We start from the raw sequence: 15,390 nt of genomic DNA, 5'->3' as shown, positions 1-15,390 counted from the left end.
TGATAGTGAAGGACGATCTCAACACTCCCAATATGGGGCAGGAAATCCGAGGTGCCATCCGGGGTCTGCCTCATGTAAGATCCCGGGATTGTATGGGTTACCTATTGAGTTACTAAGCGTATGAAGCTTTATTTATTTATTTTGAAAGTTTTATATAGCGCGGACAAGATCTTTGCAGATATCAGAGCGCTTTACAAAGAGTAGTACATGAGGGAGCATAGTCAGACAGATAAATCAATAGGTCAAACAGTACAAATAGGTGGCTGCAAAGCCAATCATGTGAGTAATAAGATTACTAATACAAATAAGCAAAGGGGTCAAACATGTAGTACAGATCGGTGCAGAGTATTAACAGAGTTCGAGATAATAGTTCAAGTGTATTTAGCCATGAGGATAGCTTTTACTTCATTTTTAAAGAGTGTAGTGGAAGAGATAAGCCTGGTTTCGGGCGGGAGTGAGTTCCAGATCCTAGGCGCCATTCCTGAGAAGGAGCGCTTATGTTTTTTCCTTCCGGAATCTTCGAGGTTTCAGCAGAAGATTGTTTGTGCCTCTAGTGTTTCTAGCTCCGCCAGAGATTGTCAGTTTCTGAGCGAGGTAGCCGGGTGAGTTTAGGTGTACCGCCTTGTGTGTCATGCAGGCGATTTTCAGATGTACTGGTCCCAAAGCTGTTACACTATATACTGCCACTCTTGCTGCAGGGCTACTGCCCCCAACACTTCGAGATGCATTACAGGTTTCACCTCCAAAACCTGGGAGGAGTCCCTTGGAGATGACATCCTATTGGCCCCTATACGGACTATACAATCCTGAGCAAGATATTTGCATGGAGACTTCTCAAACATCTTCCCCACCTGGTTCATCTGACCAAAACTGATGCATACCACGTCGGTCCACTACACTTAATATAAGCAGACTTTATGGAATGTTGGAAAATGCATCCGCTTGGTGGCCTTATGCGGCATGCGTAGTGCTGGACCTGGAGAAAGCATTTAACCCTGTTGACTGGGAGTACATATTTGCAACATTGACCACAATAGGCATAGACTGGAGATTGTAGAGGCTCATAAGGTTTATTCAGAGCCCACAGAGCGTGTAAAGACAGGGCAGTGCGCCTCAGCCCCCTTTCGAGTTAGCAGAGGCATGCTCCAGGGTGTTTCCTATCTCCACTCCCATTCTCCCTGGCAATTGAACCATTGGCCCGAGGCTTAGACAGAAGGGTCAAGCCTAGGGTATACTATTGGAGGGGACAACGCAAGTGGTCTCACTATATGCAGACAACGTATTGATTTATGTGAGGTAATTACGGGAGTGCATTGTTGAGGTAACAGATATGCTTATGGAGTTTTGCGTGGCTTCGGGATTATGGGTGAACTGGGCGAATGCTTGTTTGTTTCCTGAGTGCCCACCACAGCAGAAATGTGTAGTCGATGCGCAACGCTGGGAACCACACACCTTTTGTTATTTGAGCCTCAATATCTATCATACCAGCTGTGACCTCATCAATGGTAACCTCATGAAAACCATTGGCCCCCTCCGTTTGCAGATACCATTCTGGAGTGCGCTCACACTCTTGTTGCAAGGCTGAATGTTCCTATAAAAATAGTGATACTTCCTCGTCTCTTATATTACTTTCACTATCTCCTGGTGAACGTCCCTCCAAGCACCTTTCGTACCCTAGATGCTATGCTGGAGGTCTTGCTGTGGAATAATGGTAGCTGTAGAATAGCACTATTCAAAATGTAGCTCCCGGTGGAAAGAGGTGGCCTTAGGACCCTAGGTTTTTAACATTATTGTTTAGCAGCACAATTGCAGTGGCCTACTCGCTTGATGGCAGAAAAGTACGTAGAGGAATTGGAACTGGTCTCTGGGTACCATGCATAGTGGGTGGTGAGAGAAGCTTTCCTCCCATGGAGGTGAGCCCTCAGCAGGTCACTGGCCTATTACAAGTGGCCCACAGTAGTTTTCAGAAGAGTTTGCCTCATGCCGAATATGCCTCATGCCGAATATGCCTCAATACGCACCTGGGATCCATTTAGGTTCTCTCTGACCGATTAGAGAACTGCTTGGGGGGCAGTGTGTGACGATTTTGGAGACCGTGGGGTGAAAACCAAGCGAGACCTGTTCCAGGACAGAGCACTAGTCTTGAGCAGCTGAGAGATGGCAGGGGCCTCCTGGTGGGGCCTTTGGCCGGATAGTGGCTGAACTTGTACAACTGTGGCAAATCATTGACATTAAACCTGATCAGCACCCGCATATACTCACCATGCAAACTGTGGGGAAGGCTCTCACTTCGTAACATGGCTGACGCAAGCCCTTTCACACATATATCACAGGATCCTAAGCAACTGTCCAGAAGTGCAAGGTAAATACGTCCGATTCTGCTGGGATGTGTACCTGGTGTCTTCGGCTGCCCCTTAATGCCTAATTGTTTGCATGTCAGTGTACTTAAAAAATTATTTGTCCACTCTGGTACAAACTAATATTCTGAACACAAAGTAGTCAAGATTTCTAAAGGGTCGCCCTACTGGTATGGGTGTCGCTCCCTTCGAACTTTAAGTAGGCACTGTGTTTCCTCGTTTGTGGAACCGGGGGGACGGAAACATAGGCCAGGATTTGATGCAGTAGGAATGGAACGGGGCTTTCCTACACCCAAGCAAGGTTGTCCGTAATGCCAGATTCCAGTACACACAGCACAACATTCTGCATAGGGCTTACCTAACTCTGGCGAGACGCGACCGGATCATTCCTGGATCTTCATTCACCTGCCCATGGTGTATGGGGCCTGGGGCGGACATGGCACACGTTCTGGAATTGCCCGATAGTCAAAAGTTCTATGACTAGAGGTCACGGAAAAAGGCCACCAAAATAACGGGTTGCACTGATCTTTAAAATATGACATGCAGAGGACACTACAAACCACTTATAGACTTAATCCTTATAATCCATAGACTGATAGCCATGTCTTACAAAGCTAGAGTACCGCCTGGAATGGGGTATTGGGTTGCGCTAACGCTGAAGAAGGGCATGAGGAGGTGCAAGGGCTGCATAGGAGACCCATTGGAGCACATTGGGAAGGTTTACTGGACTCCTTAAAGGTGCCCCAAGTGGACCTCGGCATGTAGGAATGAGAACATTCGTTAACATGATTTATTTATTTAATGGTTTTGTAAAGCGCGTAGTAACTCCGAAGAGCATCCCAGCGCTGATCTGCTTCTCCAGGGGTTTTGGCCAACTAATGGGATTATATTTGCGGGAAAAGGAAGGTCTTTAAGGTCTTTCTGAACTGGAGATAGTTCAGTTCAGTCCTAAGTTTCGGGGTAGCTGGTTCCATCTCTTCGCCGTGTGGACCGAGAAGCGACGGCCACCGGTCTTAGCTTTTCTCACTCTAGGGACTACAATGAGATTTTCAGAATTGGACCGGAGATCCCTCTCTGCTTTGTATGGAATTAAAAGTTCTCTCAGAAGAGGGGGACCGTTGTTGTTGAGTGTTTTGTGGGCCAGACAGAGGGCTTTGAACAAGACCCTTTCTCTGACTGGGAGCCAGTGGAGAGAGTTGAGGGCTGGCCTGGCGGAGGATATTCCAGGTGTGCCCGTAAGTAGGCGGGCTGCGGCATTTTGGACTTTCTGCAGTGAATTCAGGGTGGCTTCAGGACATCCCAAGTATATAGCGTTACAGTAGTCTAATCTTGCCAGGATTAGACCCTGGATGAGGAGCCTCTTTGCGGTGTTTGGGAGCAGGGGAAAGATCTTCCTGCAGGCTCTAAGTAGTCCAAAGCATGTTCCTGCAGTTCTCTTTGCCTGGGTTCTGAAACTCATGTCCTTCTCAATCCACACACCCAGGCTCTTGACTTCTTCCTTAGGTGTGGGAGGATCCCCAAGGCACCTGGGCCAAAGGTGAGGTGGTAGGGAGGCCCATTGTGGCCCATCAGGAGGATCTCAGTCTTGGACCCGTTCAATTTTAATGAGGAGAGGTTCATCCATCGGTGGACTTCAGAGAGGCAGCTGTGGAGGTCGGATGGGGCGTGGTGAGGGTGGGAAAGGGTAACTACCAGCTGAGTGTCGTCGGCGTAGTTGATGACTGACACGCCGTACGAGCTGACCCTCTTCTCCAGTGGGGCCATGTACACGTTGAAAAGTGTAGGGCTCAAGGATGAGCCCTGTGGCACTCCACACCGGAGGGGGATGATGGATGAGCAGCTGTCGTTTTCCCGCACCTGGAAGGAGCGTCCAGTCAGAAAGGATTCTAGCCATTTCAGGGCCAGACCCTTTAGTCCGATCTCTCCCAGTCGGTGGATTAGGGTGGGATGGTCTACAGTGTCGAAGGCCGCACTGAGGTCTAGGAGGATCACTGCCACTGATCCTCCCGTATCCAGAATGCTTCTGGCCTTCTCCACTGCTGTCAGGAGGGCGATGTCGGTGCCCTGACCTGGACGAAACCCTGTCTGGGAGGCCTCTAAGAGGTTGTTGCTTTCTAGGTAAAGCGATAGTTGTTTATTTACCAGCTTCTCAGCGATCTTGCTGTTTCCAGGGAGAAGGGATATGGGCCTGTAGTTGGCGAAGTCCTGCGGGTCTAAAGAGGGTTTTTTCAGCAGACCTTTGACTGCTGCCGCTTTCCAGCTGGGGGGGACAATGCCCTCTGAGAAGGAAGAATTGATCAGGGCCGTGAGGGGGGGGATGATGGTATTTGACACTTTTTTTAGGAAGCGGAGGGGGGCAGGATCAAGGGGAGAGCCACTTTTAATTGCGGCCAGCATAGCTCCTACTTCTTCCGTTGTTACGGGCCCGAAGGTGTCCAGGGAGGGTTGGAGGGCTGGTGGCAGTGGGGGGTTGGCGGTAGTGATGGTAGGATCCGGCTGTGTGGGGTCCTGTTCGGGGGGGGAATGGTTAGGAGAATGTTTTGAATCTTCTCATCGAAGAAAGTGGCTAATTTTTGGCATTTGGTTTCCGCTGCTTTGGGGTCGAGGGGTTTGAGTGGGGGGTCAGGGGCGTGGAGTAGTTCTTTTAGAACTGAGTAGGTTTCATGTGCCGAACAGGCCGCGTTTTTAATTCTGTCCTCGTAGAAACTAGCTTTGATGCTACGGAGCTCTTTTTTATAGGATTTTACCGCAGCGCGGAATGCTTCTTTCCGTTCCTCGGTATTTTCCTTCCTCCAGTTACGCTCATGTCTTTTGCACGCCTTACGTAGCAGATTGAGTTCCGGGGTATACCAGGGTGAGGGGTTGACTCTCTTGATGTGTCTAAGAGAGTGGGTTTTGGGCAGGATGGCGTCAAGCGATTGAGTGATCCAGGTACTGAATTTCTTATCCCCTTCTAAGGTGTTATTGGGGGGATGAGGAACGTTTTCTCGGAGTTTGGCTGCCCAGACATCTGGTTCCAATTTTTGCCATTGTCTGGAGTACGTTCTAATTTTTGGGAGTGGCGGGGGCACAGTAATAATGTCCCATACTAGGGGAACCAAAAAGTGGTCCGTCCAGGGAAGGGGGATATGGTCAAGGGATCTAAGGTTGGGGATGTTGGAAAGAATGGGGTCGAGCAGTTGCCCTTTTTCGTGGGTGGCCTGTGGGTTTTTAAGATCTAGGCCCATTGAGGTAAGATCCTGGAGTAGTTCATTGGCCAGTTTGTCGTCTGGGTCCAGGAAATGTACATTGAGGTCTCCTAATAATAGGTAGTTAGTTGTAGACGTGCATTTGACGGAGGTCTGGTCAGTAATTTTGGTCGGAAAGTCCCCTAAATTGCCTGGTGGGCGATATATCGAACTGCTAAACCTCCTGAGGCGGAAGCCGGGAGACGATAGAACTTTTTTAAAAAAAACTGTAATTTCTGTGTCACTTTAAAAATAACCTGTACTTTTAACTGCGCACTCACCCGGCAAGAACCCCCACAGCAGGCTTGAGACACGCCAAACAGCGACCCCTTCGCTGCACCGATTCAAGAACAAACCAAACATTTGGACGCCATTCACGGCGAGGAACTGAGGCCACGCCCACTCTCAGGCCACGCCCACCCGCCACAGTATAAAAGCGCGATCAACAGCGCTAAAAAATCAGAACTGCTAAACCTCCTGAGGCGGAAGCCGGGAGACGATAGAACTTTTTAAAACTGTAATTTCTGTGTCACTTTAAAAATAACCTGTACTTTTAACTGCGCACTCACCCGGCAAGAACCCCCACAGCGGGCTTGAGACACGCCAAACAGCGACCCCTTCGCTGCACCGATTCAAGAACAAACCAAACATTTGGACGCCATTCACGGCGAGGAACTGAGGCCACGCCCACTCTCAGGCCACGCCCACCCGCCACAGTATAAAAGCGCGATCAACAGCGCTAAAAAATCAGAACTGCTAAACCTCCTGAGACGGAAGCCGGGAGACGATAGAACTTTTAAAAAAAAACTGTAATTTCTGTGTCACTTTAAAAATAACCTGCACTTTTAACTGCGCACTCACCCGGCAAGAACCCCCACAGCGGGCTTGAGACACGCCAAACAGCGACCCCTTCGCTGCACCGATTCAAGAACAAACCAAACATTTGGACGCCATTCACGGCGAGGAACTGAGGCCACGCCCCCTCTCAGGCCACGCCCATCCGGCCCCTTTCCATCCATAAAGATGTGTAATCACCGGACGTGCAGCGGACGGGCGCAGCGGGCGCGCCGTCAGCGCGCCGAAGGCGCGCCAAAGGCAAGCCCGTCTGGGCCCGTCCGGGCCCAGCCGGCCTTAGGCCCAGTCACTCTGGCCGTGGCAGCCCCCACCAACCTGACCTACACCCGGGATGACTTGCTAGCCTTGAACACCAACAAACATCCCTCCTGCTCGCGCATCCTAACCGGAGACACACAATTCTCCGGCTGTGACCGCTGTAACCCCGTCAACCAGACCGTGGCATCAAAGGGTTTACTCTTAGGTCTACTTAACTGCAGGTCGCTTGTGAAACACGTACAAGAAGTAAACCTCCTAATTACTAACAATAGCCTAGACGTTCTGTTCTTAACAGAAACCTGGCTTACCCCCAGTAGTGGCCCAGACATTGTTTTAGCACTCCCCCCCGGGTACGTTATGTGCTCACAGAACAGACCAGAGGGTCGGGGAGGTGGACTTGCAATAATCCTCAAAGACACTCTCACCTGTCGAACGTCTGATGGCAACATCAAGGGCTATGAAAGCTGCCACTATACCATTACAATGGTATATGGATGCATCCCCTTTCTGCATATTGACCTCCCCAACTCGCGCTCACGCGTTCAGAGGATGGTGGGGCGGAAATTATAACAAGGTTGCAGATCCTGAGTTCATAATTTCCTGGTGATTGGATTTATCACACTAGGGAGGGGGTTGCGCAGGGCAAATGAACGGATGGATTGGAGGGACTGTTCCACCACCTCAAGCTGTTCTAGGTACGACTGCTGCTCATTTGGAGAATTGTTTGAACTGTTTTATGTTGTTTGATTTGAGATCACTGCAGCTCCTGATTGAGTCAGTAAAGTATAACATGATGACAGGGGTTACAACAGGATTACTGCTTGCATTGATATGTGTATTCGGTCAGCATGTGCTGGCTGATACTGTGCTCCTAATGTCAAAAACCCTAATGAAGATGGTGCAATAACCCACAATGCCACCATGATAGATGCAACAGTGACAAAAACAAACCGTGTGCTTGGTTTGATTATATGATACTTTTTTTATGCCGCTCACAAGATTATAGTAAATTATTTTAAATTGGATCACCTTTCCTCTCTTTAAAAAAATAATGATAATTAGTGCCGTCTAGGCTTGCAACAATTGATGGGAAAGTTATGAACAGCAGAAAATAGAGTGACCAAGCTGCAGGTGTTCAATCCAATCCAACTCTGCCTTGTGCTACCCTGCCTAGAGGCAATTTACATTTCTATTACAGCAGAGACTCCACCTTCCTTTTTCTCAAATGAATGCTGCCATTTGTACCCTGAACCACTCTGGTACATCAAAAGATTGAGAAAGATTTTCTTTATCAATAGTGCACTTACGTATTTCTTGAAATCCTAAGAAACCATCTGGAAGTGCCAGGTAATCGGTCCGGCTTTGCTGAGATGTGTACCTGGGTCTTTATTACAGAATGCAGTGTGTTTTCCTTGTGAACGCTGGTCGCACTTTTCAAAAGGTGTGCTCTGCGCTAACAAGGAGAGTGCGCCGTATTAGATGGAATGTACTGTCCCCAGGGCAGCCACAAACGTGCTGCCCTGGGGCAGCGCATTCAACTAAAATGCGGAGCGGCTTTGAATCAGCCGCTTCGTGTTTCAGTGTGCAGACAGCAACTCACCTGCCCTTTTAAGGGGGATTAGAGATCCCCTTGCTGGCTGGTGCAGTGAGTGACTGCACCTTCTTGCAAGGGGTTGTCTGGGAAGGAGGTCCAGAGGGCTGTCATCAGGGAGGGGCGCACAGACAATGCCCCGCCTTTTAGGTGGAGCACTGTCATTAGACCGCCTGGCAGCTTCTTTGCTTCTGTGCCTGCGTCTATAATACGGCATGGGCGCAGAGGCAAATAGATTACCTCATTTGCATAGGGCCACGTCACCATGCAAATGAGGGAATGCCCTTTTGAGAAAGCTCTGGCTCTACATGTGCACCAGCACTTTCAACATTACCGAAGGGGCCGCACAAGCATCTACAGCCCCTTGTGTAATTCCATCGTGCCCCAGGAGCTTGCAAAGCAGGTGCACCTGCCCGTTTCGCCCTTGGGGCAGGTTCTGTAATACGGCCCCTGGTGTCCTTGGCTACCCTTAGTGCTAAGTACATCATTGTATTATAAATGTATTTGCCCAATCAGATGCAAACTATTACGTAAAAAAACAAGTAGTCAAGATTTCTAAAGGGGTCACACCACTGGTTTAAGTCTTGCTCCCTTTAAACTTTCAGTAGGCACTGCGTTTAAGGTTCAACTGCAAAATCTATGTATTTTGTACAGCTTTTCCTCCATTATGTAATAAGTATTTTATTGTTTCTTCTTAAATTATTTCATTTAATCATTTTTATTATTTATCAGTGATCTGTGTACCTTGAAAGAAAGAAAGAAAGAAACTGATATTTATAATGATTGAAAAAGTTAACATGTATTTTGGACTATTGCCGATTTGATTTTAATGCCACATCAGCATACATTTATGGTTTATTTCTCTATTTTATGGGCAGATCAAGAATGCTCCCTTCTTTTGAAGTGCTCCTGAGTGCTACAGCAATGAGCAGCTTCTATGGAACTGTAAATTAAATTGTTCATCAATTTTGTGATCATGGCTTTGACCAGTTGGTTCTGCTGATAATGTTTGTCGACAGGGCGTATGGTTTTATTATTATTATTATTATTATTATTATTATTATTATTATTATTTTATTATTAGGGCATTGGTATATAAACACGGTTGAGTATACATTTTTTTTAAATCATTTTCAGGTAAAGTAAAGAATCCCGAATGGAACAGAAATGAAATACCTCATAGTTGTGGTGAGCTTTGCAGCAAGAGACGCTCTGGCCAAGACTGCCCTCATTCCTGCAACATGTAAGTGTGAAGCGTATGTTTGCATAGTAGTAATGTGGAAATAATGTTACAGCACAAGTCATTTCTAATCCTTCTTTTTCAGTAATATTGCAGAAATTCTGCATAAATACACACTTTATTCATGCCATTCCTAACGTAACTAGACATAATTAAATTCATTAAAAAAACTAATTTTACTACACGAATTAAAGCAATTAAAAATTTACAGTTAAAATGTATGTTAAATGTTACAGATCCCAAGGCTATCCCTGGTTGGTACTCCACATTTTACAGCACAGCGTTGTATGTAGAAGAGGCCTTATGCTCCCTGATAGTAAACCTCCCAGTGCGAGACATATCAGACATCAGTCAATCACACAATACGTGTATAGCGCTGTTAATCACCTGTGAGGGTATCCAGGCGTTGCGTTGCTGATCTTAGTCGAAAAGCCAGGTTTTGAGTCTCTTCCTGAAGTCTGTCAACGAGGGTGAGGTTCAGAGGGGAAGGGCGTTCCAGCACTTGGCGGCGAGGTGATAGAAGGAACGGCCTCTGCTGTGGCAATGACAGATGCACGAAATCTGTGCGAGGGAGGCGGCGTGAAGGTGTCTGGATGGAGGTAGAAGTTCAGTTAGTGGTTCATGTAAGCTGGTTCTTGGTAATGGAGGGCTTTGTAGGCGTGTCAGTAGTTTGAATTGGCATAATTTCTGGAAGGCGAGCCAGTTGAGGTTCCTCAGGTGTTTGGGGATGTGCATCTGTTTGGGCATGTTGAGGATCAGTCTGGCCACTGAATTATTTATAGTCTGGAGCCTTTCCATGAGTTCATAGGTGGTTCATGCATACAGTGCGTTGCTGTAGTCCAGACAGCAAGCAATCCGGGTTATGCATGACTGTTTTCCTTGGATTTTTGGGGAGCCATTTGAAGATTGTCAGTGCTGTGGCTGGCTCTGAAACCGGATTGAGAGGCGTCTTGCAGGTTGTTTTTCTTGGTGTTCAGTGAACTGACTGTTGATGGCCTTCTCCAGGACATTGGTAGAACATGGGACCAGCGAGATGGGGCAGAAGTTCTGGAGTTTGGTGGGGTCTGCGGGGGGTTTCTTGAGGATAGCTCTGACTTCTGCGTGTTTCCATGCGCCTGGGATGGTGGCTATGGTGGTGGATGCATTGAGGATGGTGGTGAGTTGGTGGCTGATCTCGTGGCTTTCTGGGTGGTGTAGAGGCAGGGATCCATGGGTCCTGCTCCTGAGTGGATGGAGTTCATGATGGCTGTGGTGTCTGGTGCGGTGAGCAGTTGGTCTTGGGAGGCTTCTGTTAGAGTTAGGAGGATGGTGGGTTGGGGTTCGAAGTCCCTGCAGATGGGATGTCTTGTTGTGGAAGTGATTTGCTTGGGCGTCACAGAGTTCTTGTCATGGATTGATCGTGTTCTCTGTGGCTGTAGGGCAGGGGAACTCTTCAACGATCGTGAAGAGTTCCTTGGATTGGTTAGCGCTAACCTGTATGCAGACTGCAAGGGAGTCATTTCTTGTGGTATCTGTTAAGGGGCAACTTGAAGGTGGATCGGTCTGAATTGTCTCTGCTGGTATGCTCTTCCAGTTGTTTGCAGCTACATTACCTTGTGCTAAGTTCCGGTGTGTAGCAGCTGGCTTTTTTGGTGTCTTTGCAGGTTTTGGCTAGTTTTACGGGGGGCACTTGGTCAGCAGCGTTGGTGGCCCAGGTGATGAAGTTTTTGACTTCCCCTTTCAGGTTGCTTGTGGCATGGGGGTGTGTGGTGTTGAGTGCTTCCACCCATTCGTTCTGTGTCACTTTGCTCCAGCTGCGGAAGGAGGTGCTAGGAAGTTTGAGTGTGGTGTGAGATGCTCTAGTGATGGTGAAGAGGACAATGAAATGGTCAGTCCAGGTGAGTTATGTGGTATGCCTGTATTTGATTCTGTTGCTGGACATGAAGATAGGTTCCAGTGTGTGTCCTGTTCTGTATGTAGGGTCTGTAACCAGCTGGGTGAGGCAGATGCTTTCCATTCGTTCCAAGAGGCTGGCGGAGTTCTTTACAGTCTGGACATCTAGGTGGAAGTTGAGATCTACGATGAAGATGTAGTGCTTGGTTTATTTTGTGAGAGGGGCGATAAAGTCTGTGATGGCTTTGTAGAGGCTGGAGCGAGGTTCAGGGGGTTTGTAGGCAAGTGTGCCATTGATGATGGTTTTGTTGTCGGTGTGGAGTAGGAAATTCAGGTGCTCCATGATTGGTGTAGTCTAGTCCTTGGTGGCAGTGCAGCGGATTGATACTTTGTGGATGATGGCGATGCCACCTCTGTGTTTGTTGGCACAATCCGAGTGTGTCATCTTGTAGCCGCAGGGAGTTGCTGTGGTGTTGACTGGGGCAGAGGAGGGCTGGGGGCAGAGGAGGGGTCGAGCCAGGTTTCAGTGATAGGTACATTGGATGTGACGGTGTAAATGGTGTCCCAGTCTTCGGTGGCATGTTTGCAGAGCAATCTGGCACTCATCAGGAGTTATTAGAGTGGTTATGGGGAGGTGTTGGTTGGCGGGGTGGGTGAGGCGCAGGTTTCTGTGAGGGTGGGTGATTTTAAGTTGCAGTAGAAGAGACATCAGTGGCAGTAGAACTGTCCAGCTGTGGAGCGAGGAGATGCTAGGCAGCAGTTGTTGCGGCGTCAGGTGTCCAGGCCTTGAAGATCTACAGTGAAATACCTGTGAGTGTCCAGAGTGCCAGGGTTCTTAGCGCTGGGCGTGGTCCAGGAACGGATGGGTACAGATGGGCTTGTGCTCTGGCCTCCATTAAGTAGGTCCTGGGAGGGGCACTGTGTAGGCGGGTGGCTGGAAATGCAGAACAAGGCCAAGCGAGCTGTCGGTTGTCTGGGAACCGGAAACCTAAGGGCTGAGACTGGCTGAAGAAGAGTCTGTGAGCTGGCTGCCAGGCTGGCTGCCGAGGGTCACTCAACAGGGCAGGAGCAGCCTAGCAGCAGTCAGGCGTGAGGAGGGACACAGGAGCAAGATGCACTGACCAGCAGCAAGGGAAGCTGGTGAGGACCTGGTGTTTCACTGAACCTTGAAAATATGATCGAAGAAGTCACAAGAGGAGATTAACCAGATGCAGTCATGTAAGAGACTGGCACCAAATGGACTCCTAGCGGAATTATTAACGTCATACTCTGGCCTGTTGATCACACACCTTCACAAAATGTATACCACCTCTAGGGAGGCGGGAATTCTGACAAAGTATTTAAAGAGAGGCATAATCACCACTATAACAAAACCAGGTTAATCTGCCGACAAAAGCGACCTGTTTAGCCCTATCTCGCTTCTTAATGAGGAGGCAATGGTGCTTGCAAAGCTCCTGATGAATAGCTGCATAGCAGTGATTGGCTTTCTGGTGCATCTTTACCAGAGAGGCTTCATGCCTCAAAGGCTGAAGCAGCACAACGTTTGCCACCTTAACGCATTAGTCCTAGTAGGACAACTATGCACCACACTTACAGTCCTCCAAATTGACTTCAAGAAAGTGTTTACTGGCATAAACTGTTTTTATCGGTTCGATCTTAAAAGATTGAACATTAACCCTATTTTCTCTGCTCACACTCCGCTCTTCTATGAGATCCTGGATGGACGCGTTCATCAACAATGGATATACTGTGCATATTCTTTTCCATAGAATATGGCACGTGACCAGGATGCACCTTATTACCGCTTTTATTTGCAGTCTCTGTCATGGAGTTTAGGTAGGCGCTGGAGGTAGAGGACAGAGTCTCACTATATGCTGATGACCTCCTAGTGTATCTCACCTACCCAGAACAGCTAGGTTCTTGAGCAATGCAGCTACTGAATGACAGTGTCTTCCTGATAACAGAGGGAGATTTGAAGTATGGGTCCACTGCTCATACCTGAAACTAGCAATGGAATGAGATATGATATCTCAGGATGCTCATATCAGATAGTGAGTGGCAGATCTGGGAGGGTAATGCCACCCTCTTGATGGACTGCCCATCTCTACTCAGAAGGTAATATCCTTTACCTGGGCCTTTCCAAGTACCTTATACACCAGCTTATGTCATTCCGAATTCCTCTAAGTCTGTCTCACTCTTCTTCCTCGCAGGCAGGCCATCTACTTTCACCTCAAGTAGCTACATTGGCTCCCTGTCCAAACAACATTTACATTTAAAGCCAGATGTTGAGCTTCCTTTATTAAAAAAAGGCCTTGTTATCTTCAAAAACTGATTCGGCCCTGTAATCATTCCCAGGTGCCAAACTTAACCAAACTCAGATTTTTTAGTATCTTTTCTTTCCTCACCCAACAGGCAAGAACAAAAGTGAGCTCCTCGAGATACACTTCTCTCCATTTGAGGCCAGGTACCATAAATAAAACTAAAAAAACGGGTTTCTTGACACAGAGTTCAGCAGCTTGGAACTCTGTCTTCTTTAGTGCCAGGGGTGCCCTTTCTGGGTTGCTTTTATGTTCTACAAATCCGTTATTCATGTACTCATTCATCCAGTAATTCACTCACTTATTCGTCTATTCATAATGAAGTTTGTGAGACAGTTTTTCGGATACATTATAACATTACACAATCCATTTTTTACATTCTTAAATTCAGTTTTCATTATTCATAACCCATCAAAATGTTAGTAGTAAATTACAAAACTCAAATGTCTCCACAGGATTAAATACAATTAAGAGACAAGTTTTTGTGTCTGGTTAAAAAGCTATCTTAAGTAATGTGAACAAACAATTATGGGTTTGTGTCAGAGCCCCTTTCAGAAGCATTGGGGCACAGAGGGGTATTAAGCTTAACCCCTTCCACGCTGATGACGAGCTGGGCTCGTCATGGCGTAGCCTCCTCGCACGCTGATGACGAGCCCAGCTCGTCACGTAAAGTGCGTTTTCGCAAATCCCAGCGTGCGAGCGGAATTCCGCTAGCGCGCATGGTGTTAAAGGACGGGGTTGAGGCCCATTACTCCTGATGTCCAAGGGCCCAACTTAGAATGGATACTGAGTAACTGGGTCAAGCACCTCTTCTACTCTTGACTCTCATGTTTGTGAGTCCAGTGCTCCTTCGGGAGGACATGTGGTTACAGATTAGTGAACACCGGCTCACAATTCAAAATCCAGCCAGCAGCAATAAATCATTGTCGAGCCGAATACTTAGGTTTATAACAAATGAAAAGTATTTTATTTCTGCTGTTTACCACACAAAGGAAGAATGCAACATGCACACACAATTAAACTGTCCTCCCGTGAGGTCGGGGATCTAGTGTCTCTCTAGTGGTTCCCTGTCCCACTCACTCCTCTCGTTCACGATCGTAGTTATTCACATTTCACTATTGGTAACATCTAGTGCATGCCCACTAGTAGTCCAGGTCTCAGGAGCCCGCTACGACTTCAATTTCAAGTCGCCAGTGTTCCAACACAGTCACGCTATTTTAGGAGTAAGTACTCCCATGGCCGCCAGGCCTGAATCAAATATTACCAACTCCAGCAAAAGTGTAGCGTTCGGAGTCCTGGAGTGCAGCCTGTCCACATGCACAGCTTGTATGCTACCAGTCCGAGATTCAATAATTTTCCCAGTGATGTTAGAATAATACGATAAATGGAGTTCCCTTCCACCAAGATCTCCCAACCTAAACAATCAGTAGTCACATACTTTCAAGGATGGAGTGCACACAAAGATCATCTCCAGATTTTGACAAGTGGTTTAAAAAGAAGATATATTGCATCAACTTGCAGGAATTGAACGCAGACTATGAAGCTCTAAAATTGTTTGTTTCCCCTTTTAAGACCAAGGGGCACATGCATCAAGGTAATCATTTGCGATTACCGAATAGGATTACCGAATAGCAAATTTTAAGGTTTCGCTATTTGTCAATTGCAAATACCA

The 15,390-nt window shown here is 47.5% G+C and overlaps 1 protein-coding gene across 1 annotated transcript in view; it reads left to right on the top strand.

The window, feature by feature from the left end:
* Positions 1-15,390, top strand: part of NFX1 (nuclear transcription factor, X-box binding 1) — an 892,403-nt gene that overhangs the window by 294,358 nt on the left and 582,655 nt on the right. Inside the window, exon 5 of the mRNA XM_086965422.1 lies at positions 9,426-9,531. Within this exon, the coding sequence (XP_086821548.1) occupies positions 9,426-9,531 (106 nt within the window). The remainder of the gene's footprint in view (positions 1-9,425; positions 9,532-15,390) is intronic.

This window comes from Lissotriton vulgaris, chromosome 4_1 (genome assembly GCF_964263255.1).
Source record: "Lissotriton vulgaris chromosome 4_1, aLisVul1.2, whole genome shotgun sequence".
NCBI lineage: Eukaryota > Metazoa > Chordata > Amphibia > Caudata > Salamandridae > Lissotriton > Lissotriton vulgaris.
This window is presented reverse-complemented; position numbering and strand designations above follow the sequence as displayed.